The 19,906-nt window shown below is 44.0% G+C and overlaps 1 protein-coding gene across 3 annotated transcripts in view; it reads right to left on the bottom strand.

Annotated features, from left to right (window-relative positions):
• lrch4 (leucine-rich repeats and calponin homology (CH) domain containing 4) overlaps positions 1-19,906 on the bottom strand; it is a 47,235-nt gene that overhangs the window by 14,145 nt on the left and 13,184 nt on the right. For all 3 annotated transcript variants that reach the window (XM_084547345.1, XM_084547346.1, XM_084547344.1), the window contains exons 2-13: positions 8,621-8,765; positions 8,145-8,274; positions 7,692-7,797; positions 6,769-7,015; positions 5,707-5,803; positions 4,613-4,712; positions 3,424-3,536; positions 3,254-3,306; positions 1,127-1,279; positions 735-803; positions 479-533; positions 324-387 (exon numbers count right to left, since the gene is read on the bottom strand). In XM_084547345.1, coding sequence (XP_084403471.1) covers positions 324-387; positions 479-533; positions 735-803; positions 1,127-1,279; positions 3,254-3,306; positions 3,424-3,536; positions 4,613-4,712; positions 5,707-5,803; positions 6,769-7,015; positions 7,692-7,797; positions 8,145-8,274; positions 8,621-8,765 — 1,332 coding nt within the window. The remainder of the gene's footprint in view (positions 1-323; positions 388-478; positions 534-734; positions 804-1,126; positions 1,280-3,253; positions 3,307-3,423; positions 3,537-4,612; positions 4,713-5,706; positions 5,804-6,768; positions 7,016-7,691; positions 7,798-8,144; positions 8,275-8,620; positions 8,766-19,906) is intronic.

Genomic DNA, 19,906 nt, shown 5'->3' with positions numbered 1-19,906 from the left:
GAAGGAGACTATAAAAGTAGGTTAGGAACATGATGAAACACGAACTAGTTTTACTGAAGTCGTATCCCAACAAACCAAACGTGGCCTAAAGAGTATGTTTGTGTGGGACATGTTATAAATGGTGCTCCAGCTTCCTCCCACCGTCCAAAGACATGCTTGTTAGGTTCATTGGTGATTCTAAATTGGCCGTAGGTGTGAGTGTGAATGGTTGTCTGTCTCTCTGTGTTAGCCCTGAGATAGACTGGAGACCTGTCCAGGGTGTACCCCCTCCTCTCACCCTGTGACAGCTGGGATAGGCTCCAGTGTGTGAGCAGGACCTGTACCTGTTCTGCTGCTGGAACGGTGCAGAAAGGTCGGATGAGACACTGCCGTCATCTGGTCGGCGCTCTAATAAAGAGAAAACAGTTTTAAGTTGTGAGACACGATCAAACCGTGCGCAGAACTATTTAATGAAGACATGAATAGGGGCGGTACTCACTGCACATCTGTGCCGCAGACCGGCTTGGGAGTTGTTGTTTTCTGGCGACGTACCACTAGGGGGAGACAAAGACCACAGAGTTCAATCAATGAAGGAACAATGTTTCCCACAACTTCAAGCAGTTTTAGTTGATTTGCACTTTTACAAAGACTGAGAAAATAAACACAAGGCTTAAACTTAAAAAGAATATGCAGTTCTCGCTGCTGATCTGCTGCGTGTTTCTGTTTTTTTTTTCTGTTCACCAAGCCCTACTTACCATGAGCTACTTCCTGCCTGTGGTGCTGTGGCCACATGACTTCCTGTTTTGGTGGATGACTTCAGCAAACTGCAAAATTACGAGTTTTGACATGGGAGAGCGTATAATTAGATACGAGCGAGACAGAAAGGGAGTGCCCCCCCCCCCCCCAAACACCCCTCCCTGACAGAAGAGCTGGTCCATAGTGTATCAGAGAGAAGCTGGTTAAACACATGATGAGTCACAGAAGGTCACGGTCACACTGTGTTCCAGTGATTGGAGGAAACAGAGTCACATTCATGGCGTTAACGTCACGTGGTGGTCTGGGTTCAGCTTTTTAAAAAAAAAAAAAAAAAAACCTGCAGAGCATGAAACTTTTCAAACTGTGCTTATGAATCTTCCCGGCGCCTCACCTGGCCTTTTCCCTCTGCTGCTGAAGCCGTTCCCTCTCCTGCCAGATGAGCAAGGTGCCGGGCCTCCTCCGCTCCTCCAGGGTGGGGCTGGAGGGGGAGACGGGGGACGAAGAGGACGACGACGGGGGGCCCACCTCCACGTGGAGGCTGGTTCTAGGAGTAACGAGAAGGAGGGAAAAGAGATATTCAGTATTGTACATTTTACACTTTTCATAATGAAATGAAACCAAGAACTGGAGTCTGGCAACAGGATGTTGTTAGCGGGGGGCCTTTGGGTCGTATGGGTTGATGGGGAGGGGCCTCTCTCGCTGGATCATCCCACAGATACTTGATCAGTTTGGGATCTAGTGAATTTGGAGGCCAGGTCAACACCTTGTGCTGTTCTTCATGTTTTTTTGAGTTGTTCCTAGGCTAAATCCTGCTGCCATCAAGGAGTGTCATTGCTATGGGGTGGGGGTGCCTGGTCTGGTCTAGGTGGGTGCTACATGTCTAAGTAACATCCACACCAATGAATGCCAGGTCCAGAAGTTTCCCAGAAGAACACTGAAGTGTCACAAGATGGTTTAAATGTTATTTACACATAATGTTGTGGCTGATCAGCATATTTATTCTCTTTTACTTATTTTAGCTCTGTCTTTTATTTATTTATCCAAGTCTGCACAGATCTCCGAGAGAAACGCCCTTTCATTCTTTCCGCGTAACAGTTGCATTGATGTCAAAACGACGATAAAGCTCGACTTGATTTGATTTTAAAGACACTTCAGACACATGCAACCGTTAACCGACGGGTTTCTGCTCAGAAAACTTCGCACTGAGATTCCATTTTAAGGCTGTCTCCTATTTTTAGAAACTCCCAAAGGAAGCGTAGCGGGCCAAGATGTGGAACATCCGTTTGCTGGAACTGCAACGTGCTCAACCCTTCCTCGGTCCCAGGGAGCAGACCAGCGGTCCGGACTCTTTATCTGAATTATGCGCAGTATATGAGGTGTAATGAGGCTCTGGGCACTGAACGGATGGCTACTGATGCAGCTAATAAAACTCCCAAAGATTTAGGACAATGCACGAGGCCGCTTGTTGCACCAGAGGCTGAGGACAATGGCTGAGTGTTACATATTCATGTCTAGACAACGATGGGACGCTGAATCTCAGCAGTGTAGCTCAGATATGGAACGACGGTGGTGATGGAAGCAGCCTGCTGGGCAATATTAAGACTTAATATCGGAGCCATTGACCAAATCTATAGCTGAGGAACGACCTGCAGCTTCATACGGTGTAGTACGTGTCTACGTTTACAGCCCCTTGTCCGTTGGCTCTTAAAAGACGCCGTCGCCACAAGGTAATAAAATGTAAAGTTGGCGAGACAAAACGTTCCTGAGATAACGGCACCGACGCGCACAACGTTTGAAGGCCAGTGAGTAATGGGAACAGCAGTCGTATTGACATTTCCCAGCTCGTCAAACATCCTGCGAAGTGACCTCGGAAAACAAGGAAGGAAGAGAGCGAGAAAAATTGATAAAAACCCCTCGACTGTCTGTAAGTTTTAGAGGCTGAGCACACAGGTTTCAAGAAGGGAAACCAACACCGTGCTAAATTAAGAGTGGAAGACCAGGACAGAGGCAGGCTGGAGAGAATTAAGCAGCCACAACATTATGACCACTGACAGGAGAAGTGAATGAACATTGAGGATCTTGTGACAGTTCAATGTTCTGCTGGGAAACCTTTGGACCTGGCATTCATTGGTGTGGATGTTACTTAGACATGTAGCACCCACCTAGACCAGACCAGGGACCCCCACCCCATAGCAATGACACTCCTTGATGTTCAGTAGCCAAACGCTTTAGGAACAACTTAAAACATGAAGAACATCACAAGGTGTTGACCTGGCCTCCAAATTCACTAGATCCCAAACTGGTCAAGTATCTGTGGGATGATCCACAGAGGCCCCTCCCCTCAAAGGCCCCCCCACTAACAACATCCTGTTGCCAGACACCACAGGACACCCTCAGAAGGCCCATGTCCATTCTCTGATGAGTCACAACTGTTTTGGAGACCTACGCTATAGTAGGAAGGTGGTCATAATGTTACGCCGCTTTTGAGCTTATACTTGAACACTTTAGCAGCACTTACCTGCACGTCGTTGAGTCCTGGGTTCGGGACGGTGACGTTTTCTCCTTCTGCTCCTGACAAACAAACAGGACAATCAATAAGTCGTCTGGTTTAAGAAAACGTTCAATATACGGAGCAACAACAACAACAACAACAACAACTGCTGATATCAGTGTATGAATAACTGGTACCGGAGGAGGTGCTGTGAGAGGTGGTGTGGGTGGATCCGTCCTGATCTCCTCCTCTTCCTCTCCCGTCACGCTGCTGTCGACGTCAAAGTCCACCTGCTCAGCGTCTCCGTTCACTGCAAAGACGACGCAGCAGAATCTCAATCAGATATTCCAGGAAACTCATGGGCCTTTTATGCATTTTAGATAAGCTTGATAACAACGGGGCCCTGTCTAGACTTGAAAATGCATCTTAAATGATCTGATCGCAAGTATCCAGCTTTGAGTACGTGCGCTGAAAACCTTTCAATTCCAGGCATTTTTGAAAATGATAGGATCGGTATCGGGCCTAATCATTTTGCAGTTGTACCAAAACCACGTCAACGTCAACGTCAACGTCAACGTCAAAACGTCCACTTCCTCTTTGTTGTCTAGCAAAAGCTGCCAAAAAAATCAAAGTAGAAGAAGAAAAGGAACTAAAATCACCCTAGCCCTAGCCCTAGCGCCATGTGGAAGAACTTCTTATTCCGGAAGATATTTGTAAACTGTGCAACGTGGATGTTTGGCGCGGCGGTAGTACGTGATCGTTAATCAATACTACCACCTTGATTCAACAGATTCAAAGGCTGCACCGAAAACAACGAAAAGCACTGAACGCTGCGTTTGGAGACGGCGTCAAGGAGAAAACTATTCCAGAGCGGGTTAGGGAGTTAGACCAGCTCATTTCTGGAGTAGAGAACACCGGATACCCTCTCCACACTACATTAACTTTGACAGAAATATTTATTGGACTGAATCCAGTTGCACGGAGCACTCATGATCTAGGAGAACGAGCAAAATCAGAAAAGGCTTTATGAATCTAAAAGGCCGATACTGAACATTAAAAGCTCTTGTATAAACACCAACATCATTTGGTAGAACCCTATGCAAACAGCTGCTGTCAAAACAATGGATCTCTAGCTACGCACTATTGTTCCAGAACCACAAACATCTCTGTTTGCACTGGGTGCGTCCTGATACGGTGACCTCATACAAACTGTGGAAGATAATAAGCTGTAAAATGCCTCTCCTAGAGTCCATGCCCACTGTATGTACCAATGAAAGAAGCATCTGCAGTAATAAAAGCTAGAACATATATACCTCTGCTAATCCGCCACACGCCTGTATATTTACCGTAGACTCATCAACTCACGGCAGGTGTGCGCTTCCTCACCTTTGCTGACTTCATACACCTCCTCCTCCTCCTCCAGGTTCCTGTGGTCTCTGCTGAGCTCGGCAAGGCGGAGGGAACGCTCCGAGAAGTCGTCTGCTGACTGAACACACGACACACCGTCATTGATCTGCAATCAATGGTTAACACTCCAAGACCCATGGGTATAGCGGAGGCTGGCCTTCGCTCATGTTTGTTGATTATCTTGCTTTTTCTTCTCATCAACAATATTTCAGAGACCACGCCCCATATCATTCTATTCCCAGCGCTTACCTATAAAGGTGTGTCCTGTTCTGTCTTTCTCTCCGTTTTGTCTCAGTTGTCAACCCCAATCCCTCTCTTTTCTCGTCTTCCTCTTCCACCTTTCCACCCGAAGTTTCCCGAGATGTACCCCCCACCCTCGACCTCAATCCCTGGGTTCTTCTACCATCATCCATCTACACATTCATGTCTTCCCTTCAACCCCTTTTCGTCCCATCCCCTCTAACCCTTTTTATTCCATCCCCTCGATCCCTATTCATCCTTTCTCATTCCATCCCCATGCCCACTTTTCATCCCACTTCATCCTGTCTCTCTGACCCCTTTTCATCCCATCTCCTTCAACCCTTTTCATTCCTTTCCCTTGGACCCCCTGGATCTCTTCTCATACCATTCCCTCGACCGCTTTTGATCCCACCTCATCCCACTCTCTCAACTCCTTATCCCATCCCCTTCGATCCTTTTCATCCCATCCCCTTCGACCTTTTACAACCCATCCCCTACGACCAGTTTCATCCCATCCCCTTCAACCCTTTTCCACCCATTCCCTTGGACCCCTTTCATCCCTTTTCATCCCATCCCCTTCGATCCTCTCCATCCCATCCCCTCCGACCCTTTACAACCCATCCCCTTCGACCAGTTTCATCCCATCCCCTTCGACCCTTTTCCACCCATTCCCTTGGACCCCTTTCATCCCTTTTCACCCCATCCCCTTCAAACCTTCTCATCCCTCCATCCGTTTCTCTCATTACCCTTCTATAAATATACTTATTTGCTTCAATGAAGGCGTGGTCTTTGTTAGTGAAACAGTATGTAAAGTGAGTGTCTGGTGGTTTTACCTCGTTTCCAGACCACCGTTTGCTGCCACTGTCCACGCTGTTGAAGCCGGAGTCCAAGCCACCGAACTGGCCCGTGAACAGCTCCTGGTCTGACAGGCTGCAGGGAAAATATGTAGAGCGTCCATTAGGATAAGTTAAACACACACACACCAGTCTTGTGTGCTGGTCATTAGTCTAAAGGGCAGTGACTCGTGTTTTTCTTCTGTACTCCGGCTCAGTGTTACTTCCCCCACAGGAGACTCAGGGCTACACTATCAACTGTTCTCTTATCTCTGGCCTTGGTGGAAATGGCCGTTCACTAGGCAGCTAGAGGGAAGTCCATTCAAGTTTATAAATATTTGATCAACCCTGCTTCCATTTAGTTATAGCAGCCTTTCACTGCCATCAATTATCGTACCTTCGCTCATTTATCCTCTGAACTCGCATTTTTCCTATTTTGGTATGAGACTGAATTTCAACAAGCTTAGCATGTTATTACGAATAACTATAAATAGAAGTGGTAAAAAAATATTTCCTTTGGATTTGTCTATGTCTCTGTAACCCTGCCTTCACTCTGAAGTCATATTCTCTGACACTAAAACTACAATTATATATACTTTTGTATATTTTTATATATACCTTTATACATTCTACCTCACTATACTTTATTTTTTTACCCTCTTCACTGACCACAATTCCTCCTGTCTCTGTATAATGGTGCTGCTAGAGACTGAATTTCCCACGGGATAAATTATCTATCCATCCATCTATAGTGTGTGAGGCACTAGAGGCAGGGTGTGGTTAGCCTAGCTTAGCATAAAGACTGGAAGCAGTGGGAACAACTAGCCTGGCTTTGTTCAAATGCAGATTCAGGTTACGTGCTGAACCGCTGTCAAGATTTTCTACATATGGCCAACAGGCCAGCATGCCTGCATCTCCTGCCACGTGTATGAATATTGCCAAACAAGTTCTGGAGAGCACAGCTTTTGGTTTCTGGTTTCTAAAATTAAGCTAAAGCTAAAAAAAAAGCCGTGTTTGACCCGAGCAAGTTTGCTCGTTGTTTCATCATTTCCTCTTCCTCACCAGCTGTTGAATCCAGTGGGCCTCAGGTGTTTCTCCAGCTCCTCCTGGCTCCTCTTGCAGGCCTCCATGTTGAGGTACTTGAAAATGTGATATTTGCCCTTGGAGCAGATCTGCGCAGGCGGCATTTGCAGCGGGTTGTTGTCCAGCGAGATGCTCTGCAGATGCCGAAGGTGGCGGTAGCACAGGGGCACGTGGGAAATCCGGTTGCAGGACACATCGAGCCGAACCAGGGGAAGCTCGGATATTTCTGAAGGGGCCACAGAAGAGTGCAAGTTTAAATCTGTGATACAAAACCGAAATCCCTCATGGGGAAATTCATTCTCTGCATTTAAGATGCTTGCTCAGGGCACCTAGGCCGGGGCTGCAGAAGAGTTTTGAACTAGTGACCCTACACTCCCATATCTGCAATCCAGAACCACTAGACCACAGCTTTAACAGGCACAAAATTACTTCCAGGTCAAGATTAGATGACAATGATAGATGTAAATTAACCCATTTAGCAACTGATTTATCTTCAAGAACTATGCTTTTCGCTGGTAACTCATGGTCTACTCTTATAATCAGTTTCATTTCCTCCTGACGAGGTCAGAATCGAGGCACTAATGACTCACGATCCATTAGACATGCAGGAAGTCAGAAGCAGTTCAATACTTGTACATGTCAAACGATCAATAGTTCACATTAATGATGCAAATAGCCTGAGAGTGAGCGTTTCTCTGGGATGCTCTGAAACAAATATTCTATCATATCTATTAACTATTATCAAAGCTATCATCTTCCACAGCTATAACAGCTGATGAGCTGGACACAATCACTTCAGTCGGTCTGGACGAAGACGTCATTGGATTCATATGAGCCGAGATGTGCTGCACAGGGTTTATTCGGGGCAGCGATAACGACAACACAAATATTAAGGACTGTACCTTCAGGCAAAGTGGTGAGATGGTTCCTCCTCAGGTTTAGGTCCCTCAGACACTCCAGCTGACCGAGCTCTGCCGGCAAATGCTGCAGCTCGTTACAACTTACGTCCTGAGAAAGAAAGCAAGCAGCGAATAAAGATCTGAAAACAGGAGACTGGAGAATACTATCCAAAAACTTGAAGACATTTCATGAAGTAGTAGCTTCTTCGGTTCTAAAGAAACTCTACAAACAGTCGCCTTTCTTGAACATTTTTTGGATAAACTATGACCTGGATGACTGAGAACCTTCACAGACACTTGAGAATACTATTTTCTACAAGGCTAAATGATTAAAAACAGACACTGTTTCTGACTAAGACCTGTGCTGATAAACACTGGAGTTTTACATCTTTATCTAGAGCAGAGGAGGATACAGTCGATGAGGGACGAGAGTGTGTAAGTGTGCATTTCCCGTACCAGCTGTCGGAGGTGAGTGAGGGAGTATATGGAGGCGGGCAGCGAAGACAGCTTGTTGTTGCTGACGACGAGCACTCGCAGGAGGGGAAGCTGAAACACCGACGGGGGTAGACTGGACAGGAGATTACGACTGGGGAGACAAGGGCGCAGCAAACAAGAGGGACGTCATTCAAGAGGTATATTCACCTGGGCCTGCTGCATGGTTGGATTTCAAAGGCATGAACGCATTCTTGCAAAAACTCAACAAAAAACTCTATTAACCCTTTAGCACCAAAGTTTGCACAAGCACACTTTGGATTACCATAATACCACTTTACCGGCAATACGGTAATTTCCCACACACCTCTGCGGAAGGCTATTACAATCTTATAACATGCAATTTCATGAAAATAACTGCCTGATGTTGAAAGTTACAGGTACTCTGGAAAGAAATTGGCAAAAGTGGAATCATTCAAGATGCCCTTGGTTTGGTTTACCTGAGGTTGAGGTAGGTGAGAGCCTGGAGGTTGCCCAGGTTGGACGACAGCGAACGCATCCCATTGTGGTACAGGCTCAGCGTCTCCAGAGAGATGAACTGACAGAGCTCCTCCGGCAGCTCACACAGACGGTTCTTGGACAGATCTGAAAGCAAATAAAATGGCCAAACATTAGACCGGTCCGTCACGCCCGCATAAAGACATCTGTTGACACAAGGAACTGGCTGACAAACAATACAGAGGCAGTAGCCTACGTTGGTGTGAGTCATTTATAAAACCATTGCAAAAACACCCAAACACCTAGTCGTCTTTTTTGCCAGTCGGGTTCATTTTTGGTTCTACTTCCTGCTTCACTTTCAATAATGGCGACTGAAATTTTGCAAAAATTTTGCCAAAAGTTGGCCGAAGACGGGTCGCACAAACGTTTGTATCCCCGAACCTCCTTAGTTAAACTTTCCTCGGTATGTTCCATCTTTATTGATCCAAAACCATCAATTGTTTGGGATGGAGAAGCAGTCGGAAATACTAAAGCAGAAACAGGCTACTACCAAGCGGACCAATCACAGCTCTTGCGGTCTGCGTCTGGCGCGTAGTTACATTTCTGGGGAGGTGCAGGTCAGGCTACGGCATCAAACTGAAGTCACACACAGCAACTGAAAGCCAGCTCAAACAACCGACGGTAGAAGAAAAGGTTTGGACAGAGAAGTCAGGGAATCCACAAGGGATATAAAAAAAGAATGGTCAAATTCTAGTCTAGTCCCATGAACGGGTCAAACAGAATCCTACAGTTCCCACGATGCCACTAGATAGTATCTTTTGTTGCTATTCTCTGGCCTTTAGTCTTTGTAATGCAAGCTTTCTGTTATAATTGTAGTCTCTAAACCAATGCTGAGATAACAAACCCAGGCCACATCAATCAACTTCATACTTGTATTCTCGTGCCATTTGACAACATTCCCCCAACAAATTCCAAAACCACCGAAGCCTAAAATTAACCACCGGCTCTGAGCACAGAACCCACGCTTGGACAGAAAGTTGGCGAGGGCCAGCTCTCGTTCACTTCTGACCAAAACTGGGTGAATGTTTCCAAAAATAGCCACTATTGGCAGCTTCCTGCTTTCTGTTTCTAGAGTTACTGAATGTAGGCCATTCTCATCCACCTTGAAAGCGTCAATTCCCAGCTCCAATTAGACGTTAAAGTGGACACTGACAAAGACCTGATGTCCAGAGGCAACCAACTAAAGTCACTCAGTCAAATGACACAGTTTCTTTGAGTTATAGAACTATTATCCTCCGGGAAATTTCCTCACTGTGAAATCACAATACAACCGAAACATATACCTATCAGGCATAACATTATGACCACCTTCCTAATATTGTGTAGGTCTCCCTTGTGCCTCCAAAACAATTGTGACTCACCAGAGATTGGACATGGGCCTTCTGAGGGTGTCCTGTGGTGTATAGTGGGGGGCCTATGAGGGGTGGGGCCATCAAGGAGTGTCATTGCTATGGGGTGGGGGTGCCTGGTCTGGTCTAGGTGGTTGCTACATGTCTAAGTAACATCCACACCAATGAATGCCAGGTCAAAAATGTTTCCCAGCAGAACATTGTATTGTCACAAGATTTTAATAACTTCTCCTGGTCATAATGTTGTGGCTGATCAGTGTACGACCGATTGGCATGTCTGAATAACTCCTGTTGTTGTAGTAACCAGCAAGTTACCGTCGGCCAAAATGTGAGAAAACATCATCTCCCGCCAGTGACGCTTTCCTTTCCCCTCAACAATTTTTGACTCGCCTCTTCATTCATTCACTCCCGTGTACATAAAGATCGATATTGTTGAAGCGGTACGTCTATAAACGGGATGAAAAGAAAGTGAGAACGTGGCAGATGCAATAAAGCATCAATGGATTGGCCTACAGAGCCGCGGCGATCATCCAAAAGGCATCATTAGCACTGTGTGAACGTTCACCGGCAGCAGGAAGAGACAGACGCTCGTCAATGGCAGACAGCCCAATGGCTCTTTATTGATTGCTGTTGGAGGCAGCAGCGCCTGAGGAGAACCCCCCCAACCCCACCCCCTTCTTTGTTGGGCTTCAAGGGGGGGGGGGGTTATATTTAGGAATTTCAAGGAAATATGTTTGGTTATTTAACAGTTAAAAATAAAATGGATAACAATGGAGCATCATTCAATGTACGGATGAGTGCAACCTCATTGTTTAAATATTTATTGTACATACGCATTTATGTTATTATCCATATCTTCGCTTGCCATTATTGTATCTGCTGTAGAAAGCTACTTAAGATTTATTTAAATTCTCAACCAATTTAATGAACAAAATAAGTGTTTTTCTGCTCTGTATAAATACTAATATATGTTGACATGATGAGAAAAAGGGAGTAAATTAAGAGAGCAAGTCGTAGTTAGTATTAGATTATTAAGACTATATTAATAAAAAACAAAATGCTGTGGTGCAATGTGTGTTTGTGTTCTCTCTCATGCAGAAACTGGGATAGTCTACAGTACTGCACCGAAGCCTCGCCTCTCCCCGTCTTCACTGTCCCATGGCTGGAGGGGAGCAGTCTGAACAATAGGTGGGGGTGGGAATAGTAGTGTATGTGTGTGTGTGTTGTGAATGGTTGGGCGCTCTGGGGGATGGAGAGGTTGTCTAGTCTTGATAATCCAAATAGTGGGAGCTGCAGATTTGCCTAAACTGGAATTGATTAATAGCGCTCCAAAGTTTAAATGTGACGCCACAAAAAAAAACAATGATGCATTCAAGTCACTATTTTAGATAATCTTGGTAATATCCAAGAATGATTTTGAAAAAAAAATAAAATAATGACCCAGTCTCCCAACAATAGTAATAGCTAATTTTTTTGTGTTTTTGATTCACAAAAAAGTAATCAAACTGGCATTTAAAGGGTTAAAGTCCCTTAAAATTTTTGAATTTTTGGTAGGTTTGTAAAGTGCTGAAGTGGTTTAAGAGATTATTTTTTTTTTTTAATAGCAGTTTTTTGGATGTGGACATTTCTCAAGAGGGTAGTAGTAGATTTTCACAGGATTCTGTTGATCTATTAGAATTTGTGCCATATGAACAAACAGCCAAAAAAATCATGGCCAGATGAAGAGGAAAAAATTGCCCAAATGGACAAAAATGTCCCTAACAATACATGAGATCATCATACTGGTCTATATTTGGTGTTATTAGTCATAAAACATTAAATGTATATCTTCTGTCTCCATCAGCTTTAACCCAGGAGGCATCTGTGCCCAAACACTCTGGTAACTGTTGTGATAAACATCAGATTCATGGGGAAGGCATGTGCTGCGGAATGAGAGAAACGTCCAGCCTCTTGCCGCTCTGCCACGGTGGAGGCAGCGGGACGCTGGCGTTAAACAGACATGCTCCGTGGTCGGGAGCCAATTCATCCAGCTCAACAATGCTCAGTGAAGAGGAGGAGGAGGAGGAGGAGGAGGAGGAGCAGCAGCAATGTGTCATGATGACAGGAACCGAAACCTTTCAGTTGAAGAGCTGACTCATAGTAGTCCTGTTCAAACTTTGCATTTTGTTTGCCGATTCTCTAGATACAAGTGAGGCAGTCCAAGCACTGTCAAATGTGTCCTGGGTGATCACTTACAGCTGGGTTAGCCCGTCTGGAGCAAAACCTCAAAATAACTAACACATCAATAGGACAAAGTTTCCCAGTTTTGAGATAAAACATAATTATCCTTTAAAATATGGATTGACCTGATTGTCCAGTTGGGTAAATAATGTCTTTACTGACAAGTACTGGGTGCAGTCCTTGACTCACACTTGTAAAACATCTCCGATACAACTATAAGCAATATCACTTTATGGAAGCCTACAAATGGCGTAAATAGTTAACCATTCTTAATGATTACACCTTAAGGTTCATTTAAAGTACTGCAAGACGTAGACATCGTAACCTACGTACGTAGCCTACGCTGGTGCGATCCATTTATACTTGGACACTCAGCAGTCCGGCTCACTCTGTAAAAACACCACCCAAACGCTAGTTTGGCCAGTCTGGTTAATTTTTGTTTCTACTTCCTGCCTCACTTTCAACAATGGCGACTGAAACTTTTGTCAAAATTTTACTGAAATTTCACCAAAATTTTGCGGAAGACGAGTCGTACAAATGTTCGCATCTCCGAACCCCCTCAGTTAACCTTTCCTCCATGTGTTCCATCTTTATTGATCCAAAACAATCAATTCAAAAATTGCGGAGATGGAGAAGCAGCCGGAAATACTGAAGCCGAAACACGCTGCTACCAAGTTGACCAATCACAGCTCTTGCGGTCTGCGTTACATTTCTGGAAAGTTGCACGTCAGGCTAAGGCGGTCTGGGCAGTTGCCGTATCTACATCGCCAAATCGACGCAGAAGCCTACATCGCCTATCAGCCTACTTCACCTAGAAGGCATTCAGAAACTCATCAACATTTTAAAGGAAAATGTTGGCTGCAGCCTTTAGCCATATTTTTTAATGTTAAGCCTCACCAACTTTCTTACTTTTTCCCTGTCACTTTTTGTGAAATATAAATTAATTTAATATATTTTTCTAATTGTTATATCATGTTTCTTGTATTATAATATTTGGAATGACTACAGAAGGTAAAATACATACATACGTTTCACAAAATAGACTAAAAAGCAGGGTTTACACTGCCATTAGAGAAACGGTGATGCCTAAGCCGAATGAAAACAAATCAAATATGCAGAGACTCATTTTACTATCAACAGTTATGTTGAATTTAAGAAAAAGTCAGTTTGTCAAACATCTATTATGAAACTAGATTAGCAGTGCAACTACATCCTTGTGCCAAATATTTCATTATAAATACATATTTCAGTACTGAATCAACACAAACTTTACCCAAATTACTACGACACGTCTATAAGTTGCACTTAACGCCACCACAAGCCGTGCAGTGTGCGCCGTCTAACAGGATTAGCCCACAACAGCCACGTTAGGATCTGTGCTGACCTGTATTGACCCTTGTTTAGTTGCCATGGTGACCATGCAGATTTTGTGGCAAGCTTAAAAACAAGGTCGCCTAACGCTGGCCTGGAGGGAGGAGCTCGGCTGAAACCTCCCATTAACATTTAAAAAAAAAGAGTTATAGGAAGCTCCAGCAAACTGCTTTGACCTCACCTGTCCTGTACCATAGTTTCGTTGTGCAGCCGTTATTGGTTCTGTGTTGATTTAGCTGCAGATTAAAGCTATTACAGCACTGAGTCGGCTCAGGTCAGTTTCAGTTCATGCAGGCTGAATCCATGCGTATACTCTCTTTGGCAGCTAATAGAAAACACCTGCTATGAAATCACGGATTGTGCAACATGCTTATAAAAGTTTTAACCCATAAAACACTTCGACAGCAGCTTCTTCTGGGGTTTCTACAAAACACATATATACATTAGTGTAAAATTATTTTGTGAAACCTTACTCTGGATGCATCTCTCTCCAGAGCTTTCAACCACTTCACACAGTTTCAGTGCAAACAAACCATGCTCTCCATGATTAAAGACTATGTAATATGAATAAAAGTTCTTAAAAAAGAAAGTGAATGAACCTAGGGTTAGTTTAATCAAAGTAAAACAGATACAGATGAGTATGGATGTCCCGGTATCTAGAGAAGGGTATCGGGGCTGATCCAGGCATTTATAAAATGATCGGATCGGTATTGGGTTTCAGCCAAGTCCAATCTTTTGTTTAGCATTAAAGCTGCAGAAAAGTTGAAGTTGAAGAGAAATTACTAAACATGTCTGCTGTGAAGAAGAACTTTACTCCGGAAAATTAAGTCAGTCATAGGTTTGTGGTTGCAGGTGATCATCAATCCATAACCAACTTGATTCAAGGCACGAGCTACCCTCTCCTTGCTGCATTAGCTTTGACAGATTTATTGGCACGTTGGACACATGTTCTTGGAGAATACAAGTAACATAAGAAAAGTCTTTATGAATCTCCAAGGGAGGACATTTTGTTAATTTAAGATCGGATCGTGACTCGGATCAGGCGATACTGAATATCAGAAGATCGTTATCGGATGACAGAGCAAAAAAAAAAAACTTGATCAGGGCATACCTGCAGATGAGCATTTAAAATATAAACTTACTAAGTAGGCGTATAGTGAGCTAGAGTTAAGTGTTGGATTCCTGACTCTTAAAAGAAGGGATGGTGTGTTTACTGGAACAATGAGAGCAGATCAAGTCAAGGAGTGTCAGAGGATTTCAAAGGATCAACTGAAAGAGGAGGATTTTCCAGTCAGGACAGAGCGCTGTGTCTAATTAGAGGCCGTGATGGAAGAGAATCTACTTTGGCCACTTACATCACTGCTGACCCATTGACCTCATGAACCCACTGGAAAGCAAGGCTCTTATAAACTCCAGAGTAAGAAAGCCTAATCAGTACATTAAAACAAGTTGGGGAAGAAAAACAACAACAAAGGATTTGCAGGCAGCGGCCTTCTTGTATTACTGACTGTATTGCATAACCTGGGGCCTCACTGAGGCACAGCACAGCATGCTGACATAATCAGCCAAGTCTTTACTCTGCTGGTCCAAATTCTCACTTCATTCTACAGGAGAGCAGGCCTGGACCGGCCATCTGGCAAATTTCTCAGTTGGCGGACGTGACTTTTGGGGGCCAGCGCAACTGGCTGGACTGGACTGGCCCATTGGACTAAGTAGACGGGATTGTGTTTCTCGGATCCCATCTTTTAACCAGTCCCCCTCTGGGCACTGATGCAAGCACATGTAGTGTGAATACAGAGACGGCGAACCAATGTTGGTCAAATACCCATTTGATAAAAACCTGTGTTATACGCTTAAATCTGTGGTTTCCAAACAGGAGGGCGTGCCCAGTGGAGCTACAACCAAAAAGATGCCAAATACAATTGCAAACAAGTTGTAAAGATAGGTCATGATATCATATGGTGGCGCCTAAGAATTAAAAAGAAAATAAAATGAAACTGAGCGTAACCAGCCCCCCACAAAGCGGCTCATGTTACAACAGACTGACTAGCAGCAAAACCACAGAGAGAGAAGAAAGCGAAAGACACAAGAAACAACACAAGAAGAGAAAAAGATAAGAGATGTCCAAGGTGGACAGGTTTGTGACTGGTATAAAATGGTATAAATCAAATGGCAAGTCTGTTATAGTTGTAACAGGTGACGCAACCACCACAACAACGAGGCAAAAGCATGCAAATTTAACAAGGCATATCTGTCCCTAGGCTTTACAAGCGCTATAATCAGCCGAGAAGAGAGAGTAGAGAGGCTAAATCCAGGGAAAGCAACTTTGCTTTATAAGTGAACTTGGCTTAACTCCACAACTTACCAATGCAATCTCCAATCGCCTCATTTTTCAACGATTTTTAACGTGATAACCGTGGCATCACCTAAAGGCAACCTGCGACGGATAGAGATTCCTTGCCTTTGTTTGCCGCTTTAACAATAAAACCCATTTTGTCCGCCCCCCTGTGTTTTCCTGTCTTGTCACGCTTGCCTCAGAAATACCTTCAGAAACAAGAGGATATCACGTTTCTGAACGCCTCGCCCACTGTTTTGTCGTGGCCGGGTAGAAAGTCAGTGTTTTTCCATGAACAAAATATAAGAAAATAAAACAAGATTTTTCCAGAAGTAGAGAAGATAGAGGTTAAAAGAAAACTCAAAGTAAATGTACCAACAGTGCCAACTTCCCAGGCAGCAATCTGTGACTGTATCGCATGTCACCGAGTCAAGAAACTTCACACTCCGGTCAGCCCTCAGCTTGACACGGAGATGGATGAAAAAGAGGGAGCCAGAGGCGTCCTTGTGTTCTACTCATATCACGTTCTGAAGAAGGAAAGGTGAGGTTCATTCCAAGGAACAGAAGGAGGGGTGGTCTCTGAATGGGCAGATAACACCAGAGGGATGAGGAGCAGGGAGACAAGAAAGGAATAAACCAAAGGGGCCGGCAACAAAACCCCCAGGTGGAGTGACTCAACAAAACACTGAATCCACAGGGCTGAAGGGACTGCTGGGAAAGACGTGTCTTTGCAAACACAGAAATCACTGACTCACAGGGCGAGGACTTATTATACTCCCAACAATTGGTAGGTATTTTTAAAATGATCTGATCGGATCAGCATTAGGCTTCAGCCAAGCCCCAATCTTGGCTCTGCCGTAACCTAAATCGCGTCTCTGTAGCGCCAAAACGTCTTCGTCCTCTTCTGTTTTAACGGTGGTTGGCTAGGGTCAAAGAAGAGCAGGAACCAAAATCACGTGATGAAACACGTCGGTTGTGTGGAGGAAGTTTCGTCAAAAGTCAGACAGAAATGTGTACATTATGTAATATGGATGTTTGGTGAGGTGGTGGTAGGCGATTAATCAATGCTACCAACTTGATTCGCCTCCAAAAACACGCCGAGTACACTGAGCTGTACCACTACTACTACACAAGTAGTAGTCGTGTAGTAGTACTACTACTACACAACACTGAACGCAGCATTTAAAAGAACAGAAAGGTTTCTTGGAGACAGTACTGATGTAGAGAACACGGTGTTTCTAGGGCCAAGGTACGACCTACCCTTTCCTCAGCTATGAAAAGTCCAATATATTGGATTTAATACATTTGCACGGTGCACATGTGATCTGGGAGAATGCAAGTAAGATAAGAAAAGCCTTTATGAATCTCCAGGGGAGGACATTTTGTTTATTTAATCAGATTCGGACTCGATTTGGAAGAAGATCGGTATCGGATCGGTACATCCTTACTTCCAACAGCTTCCTACAGCACTACTCTGCAGCACTACACAAGTTCTGGAAATGGATGAAGACAACCATCTACAGTACAGCTATTCCATTCCTCAACATGTGCATGTTAGTCCAACCCGTGCCTCTTAGAAAATATTACATCTTGCAGAGTAACTTCCACTTCTGCCAAGCATAGCATACTTTTTTTTTGTAACCATCAGCCTCACTGGCTTATCTAAAATGCCAGAAAAGAAGTCCAATTCTGACGATGTTTGGGTTTATATCGCAACGTTGCCAGTGACAACACAGCTCTGTGCTGCAAGACAGGATGTGGCTGCGCTGATTCCTGTTACAGTGTTAGTTACAGCAAGCAGAAGAGCGGCACTTACAGAGGCCAGGAACTTAGCTCTGTTAGCGCTCATGTGTGGGTGAGACCGTTGCATGGCTGACTATAAAGAGGAGAGAACTAAACTAAACCAAACAAGGTTCTCTAGCAGCGGGATGGAGATGTGCTTTGAGTTTACATTCAAATCTGGGCAAGGCATTTGGGTATTCAATTAGAAGAGGGTTGTCCTTGATTATTTACATAATCTGTATGATTGCCAGATTTGTTTGATTTCCTTCTACAGTTACATTTGGTATTCTGATTTAATCTTGGAAACACATACTGCATTTATGAGTTTGTGACCGTATCTACCGGCATTTGGCAAAAAGGTACATGATCGCAACGTAAAGACCGAGCATCTTGCCGAAACTTTTAAGGCTTTTAAGTTGACGCTTACTGCAAGCTATTCAATGCCTTAAGATCCCTGATGGTGCATCCCAAACACAGTATCATCTCACATATTGAACCCAGTATGGATGGTGTGTATACTGTGAAAAACAATAAAGCATACCCTAGAAAGCTAGGAATGTCCCGGGCAAGGGTTTTCTGGCCCGTTTTGACCTTTTGACGCTACAGGGACGTGGTTTGGGTTTATGCCAGACCTGAAATAACTACAAAAGACCAGGCTTGGCTTTAGACCGACCTGAATCTACCCCAATACCGACTGGGATATCCCTACTAAAAACTGTTTATTATGAGTGTTTTTGATGGTTAACATTGTCCGGCAATTCACTGCACCTTGAGTAAAAAAATATAGTGGGTGCTCAAGAATTAAATTAATTAGCACAACCGTTTATGGTCTGTTTATGCATGCTGTATGACGTGAACAACACACTCTGGACATTTTCCATCAACAAATAATAAAGGAGATATGTCTTCATAACAACTGCCCGGTGCAGTGACTGTTTGCAAGAACTTGTCAGGCCTGCACTCGCTGTTGTCACTAACCAAAACCCAGGTGACTCAGCTAGACAACATGACACAACATGTAAATGGGACTTGGGTGGACGTCTGACGAATCTGCACTACACTCTTTGCAAAAAACGGAGCCCTTTCGTGTTTTATACCACCTGTGGTTGACATAGTTTTACTTGGATTTACTCTAGTTTTGCCATTACCTACAGGAGCAGTTTTAGTGTGGGGCGGGAGTGCAGTGGGTAAAAAGAGACTAATAAGGGATGTTTTATCTACTTACATCAGGTCAAGTGTGTTAATACGGGGGTTTTAGACACTTCCTTAGAGATTAATTTCCTGTTAACTAGCCACAGGGGAGTAACTATGTTTTTCTGATATATTGTACTTGGCGAATCAAGTCAGACTTGATTCACATACCCTCCCCTCAGAATGTCTCCTTCCTCCTACAACGCCTCCTCTCCTCCCACCACCTTTCACCCTTGCTTCTTTTCAACCACCTCTTCTCAGACTGCAAGATTTGTTTTAAGCTCCGTATGCAAAGCCCAGTGTCGTCATGCAAAAGGTTACCGCTCCGAGAGTAACAACGAACTCCTGAATCCAGAACCCACACGACAACAACGACAACTACTACTGCATGGCTATAAATTAACAGGAATAACTTGGTCACTTGGAATTCAAAACAATGAAATGTATACTGTGATAAATATAGCAGCAAGCTAACAACACATGTGCCATAGGGATATTTGCTTTTTGATTTTCAAAATGCAATGATCAAGCAGGCATTTCACGTCTGCAAGTGAAACATCTCCGGCTCCGAGTGCAACAGATTCTGAGTGCCAAACATGCAAACAGACGAAGCAGATGGCAGAAGTGTAAAATTGTTCCAAGCTCCATGGCAACGGTGTGCATACCGCAAGAGTGTCAAAGACGGTAATGCCACAGAGAAGAACTACAGTAGGTATGGCATTCCAGTATTAGCTGTCCAACTATAAAGCTGATTGTAGACGGATTACAGGCATAAAACTGACGCCTTAGTTTAGGTAAGAATCTGAATTAATTTCTGAATTATTTGATTGTTATTTTATCTTTTTGACCAATATATAAACCCGGGTGGCCCCTTAATGTCAAAGATTTATTGTGCAAGAGAAACCCAGGCATGGTAGAAGTCGCACAAAGTCACTACCTTTCAAAATATACATCATAACATACAAAGACCTGCAACAAAA

The sequence above is a fragment of the Chelon labrosus genome, assembly GCF_963514085.1.
Source record: "Chelon labrosus genome assembly, chromosome: 1".
Lineage (NCBI taxonomy): Eukaryota > Metazoa > Chordata > Actinopteri > Mugiliformes > Mugilidae > Chelon > Chelon labrosus.
This window is presented reverse-complemented; position numbering and strand designations above follow the sequence as displayed.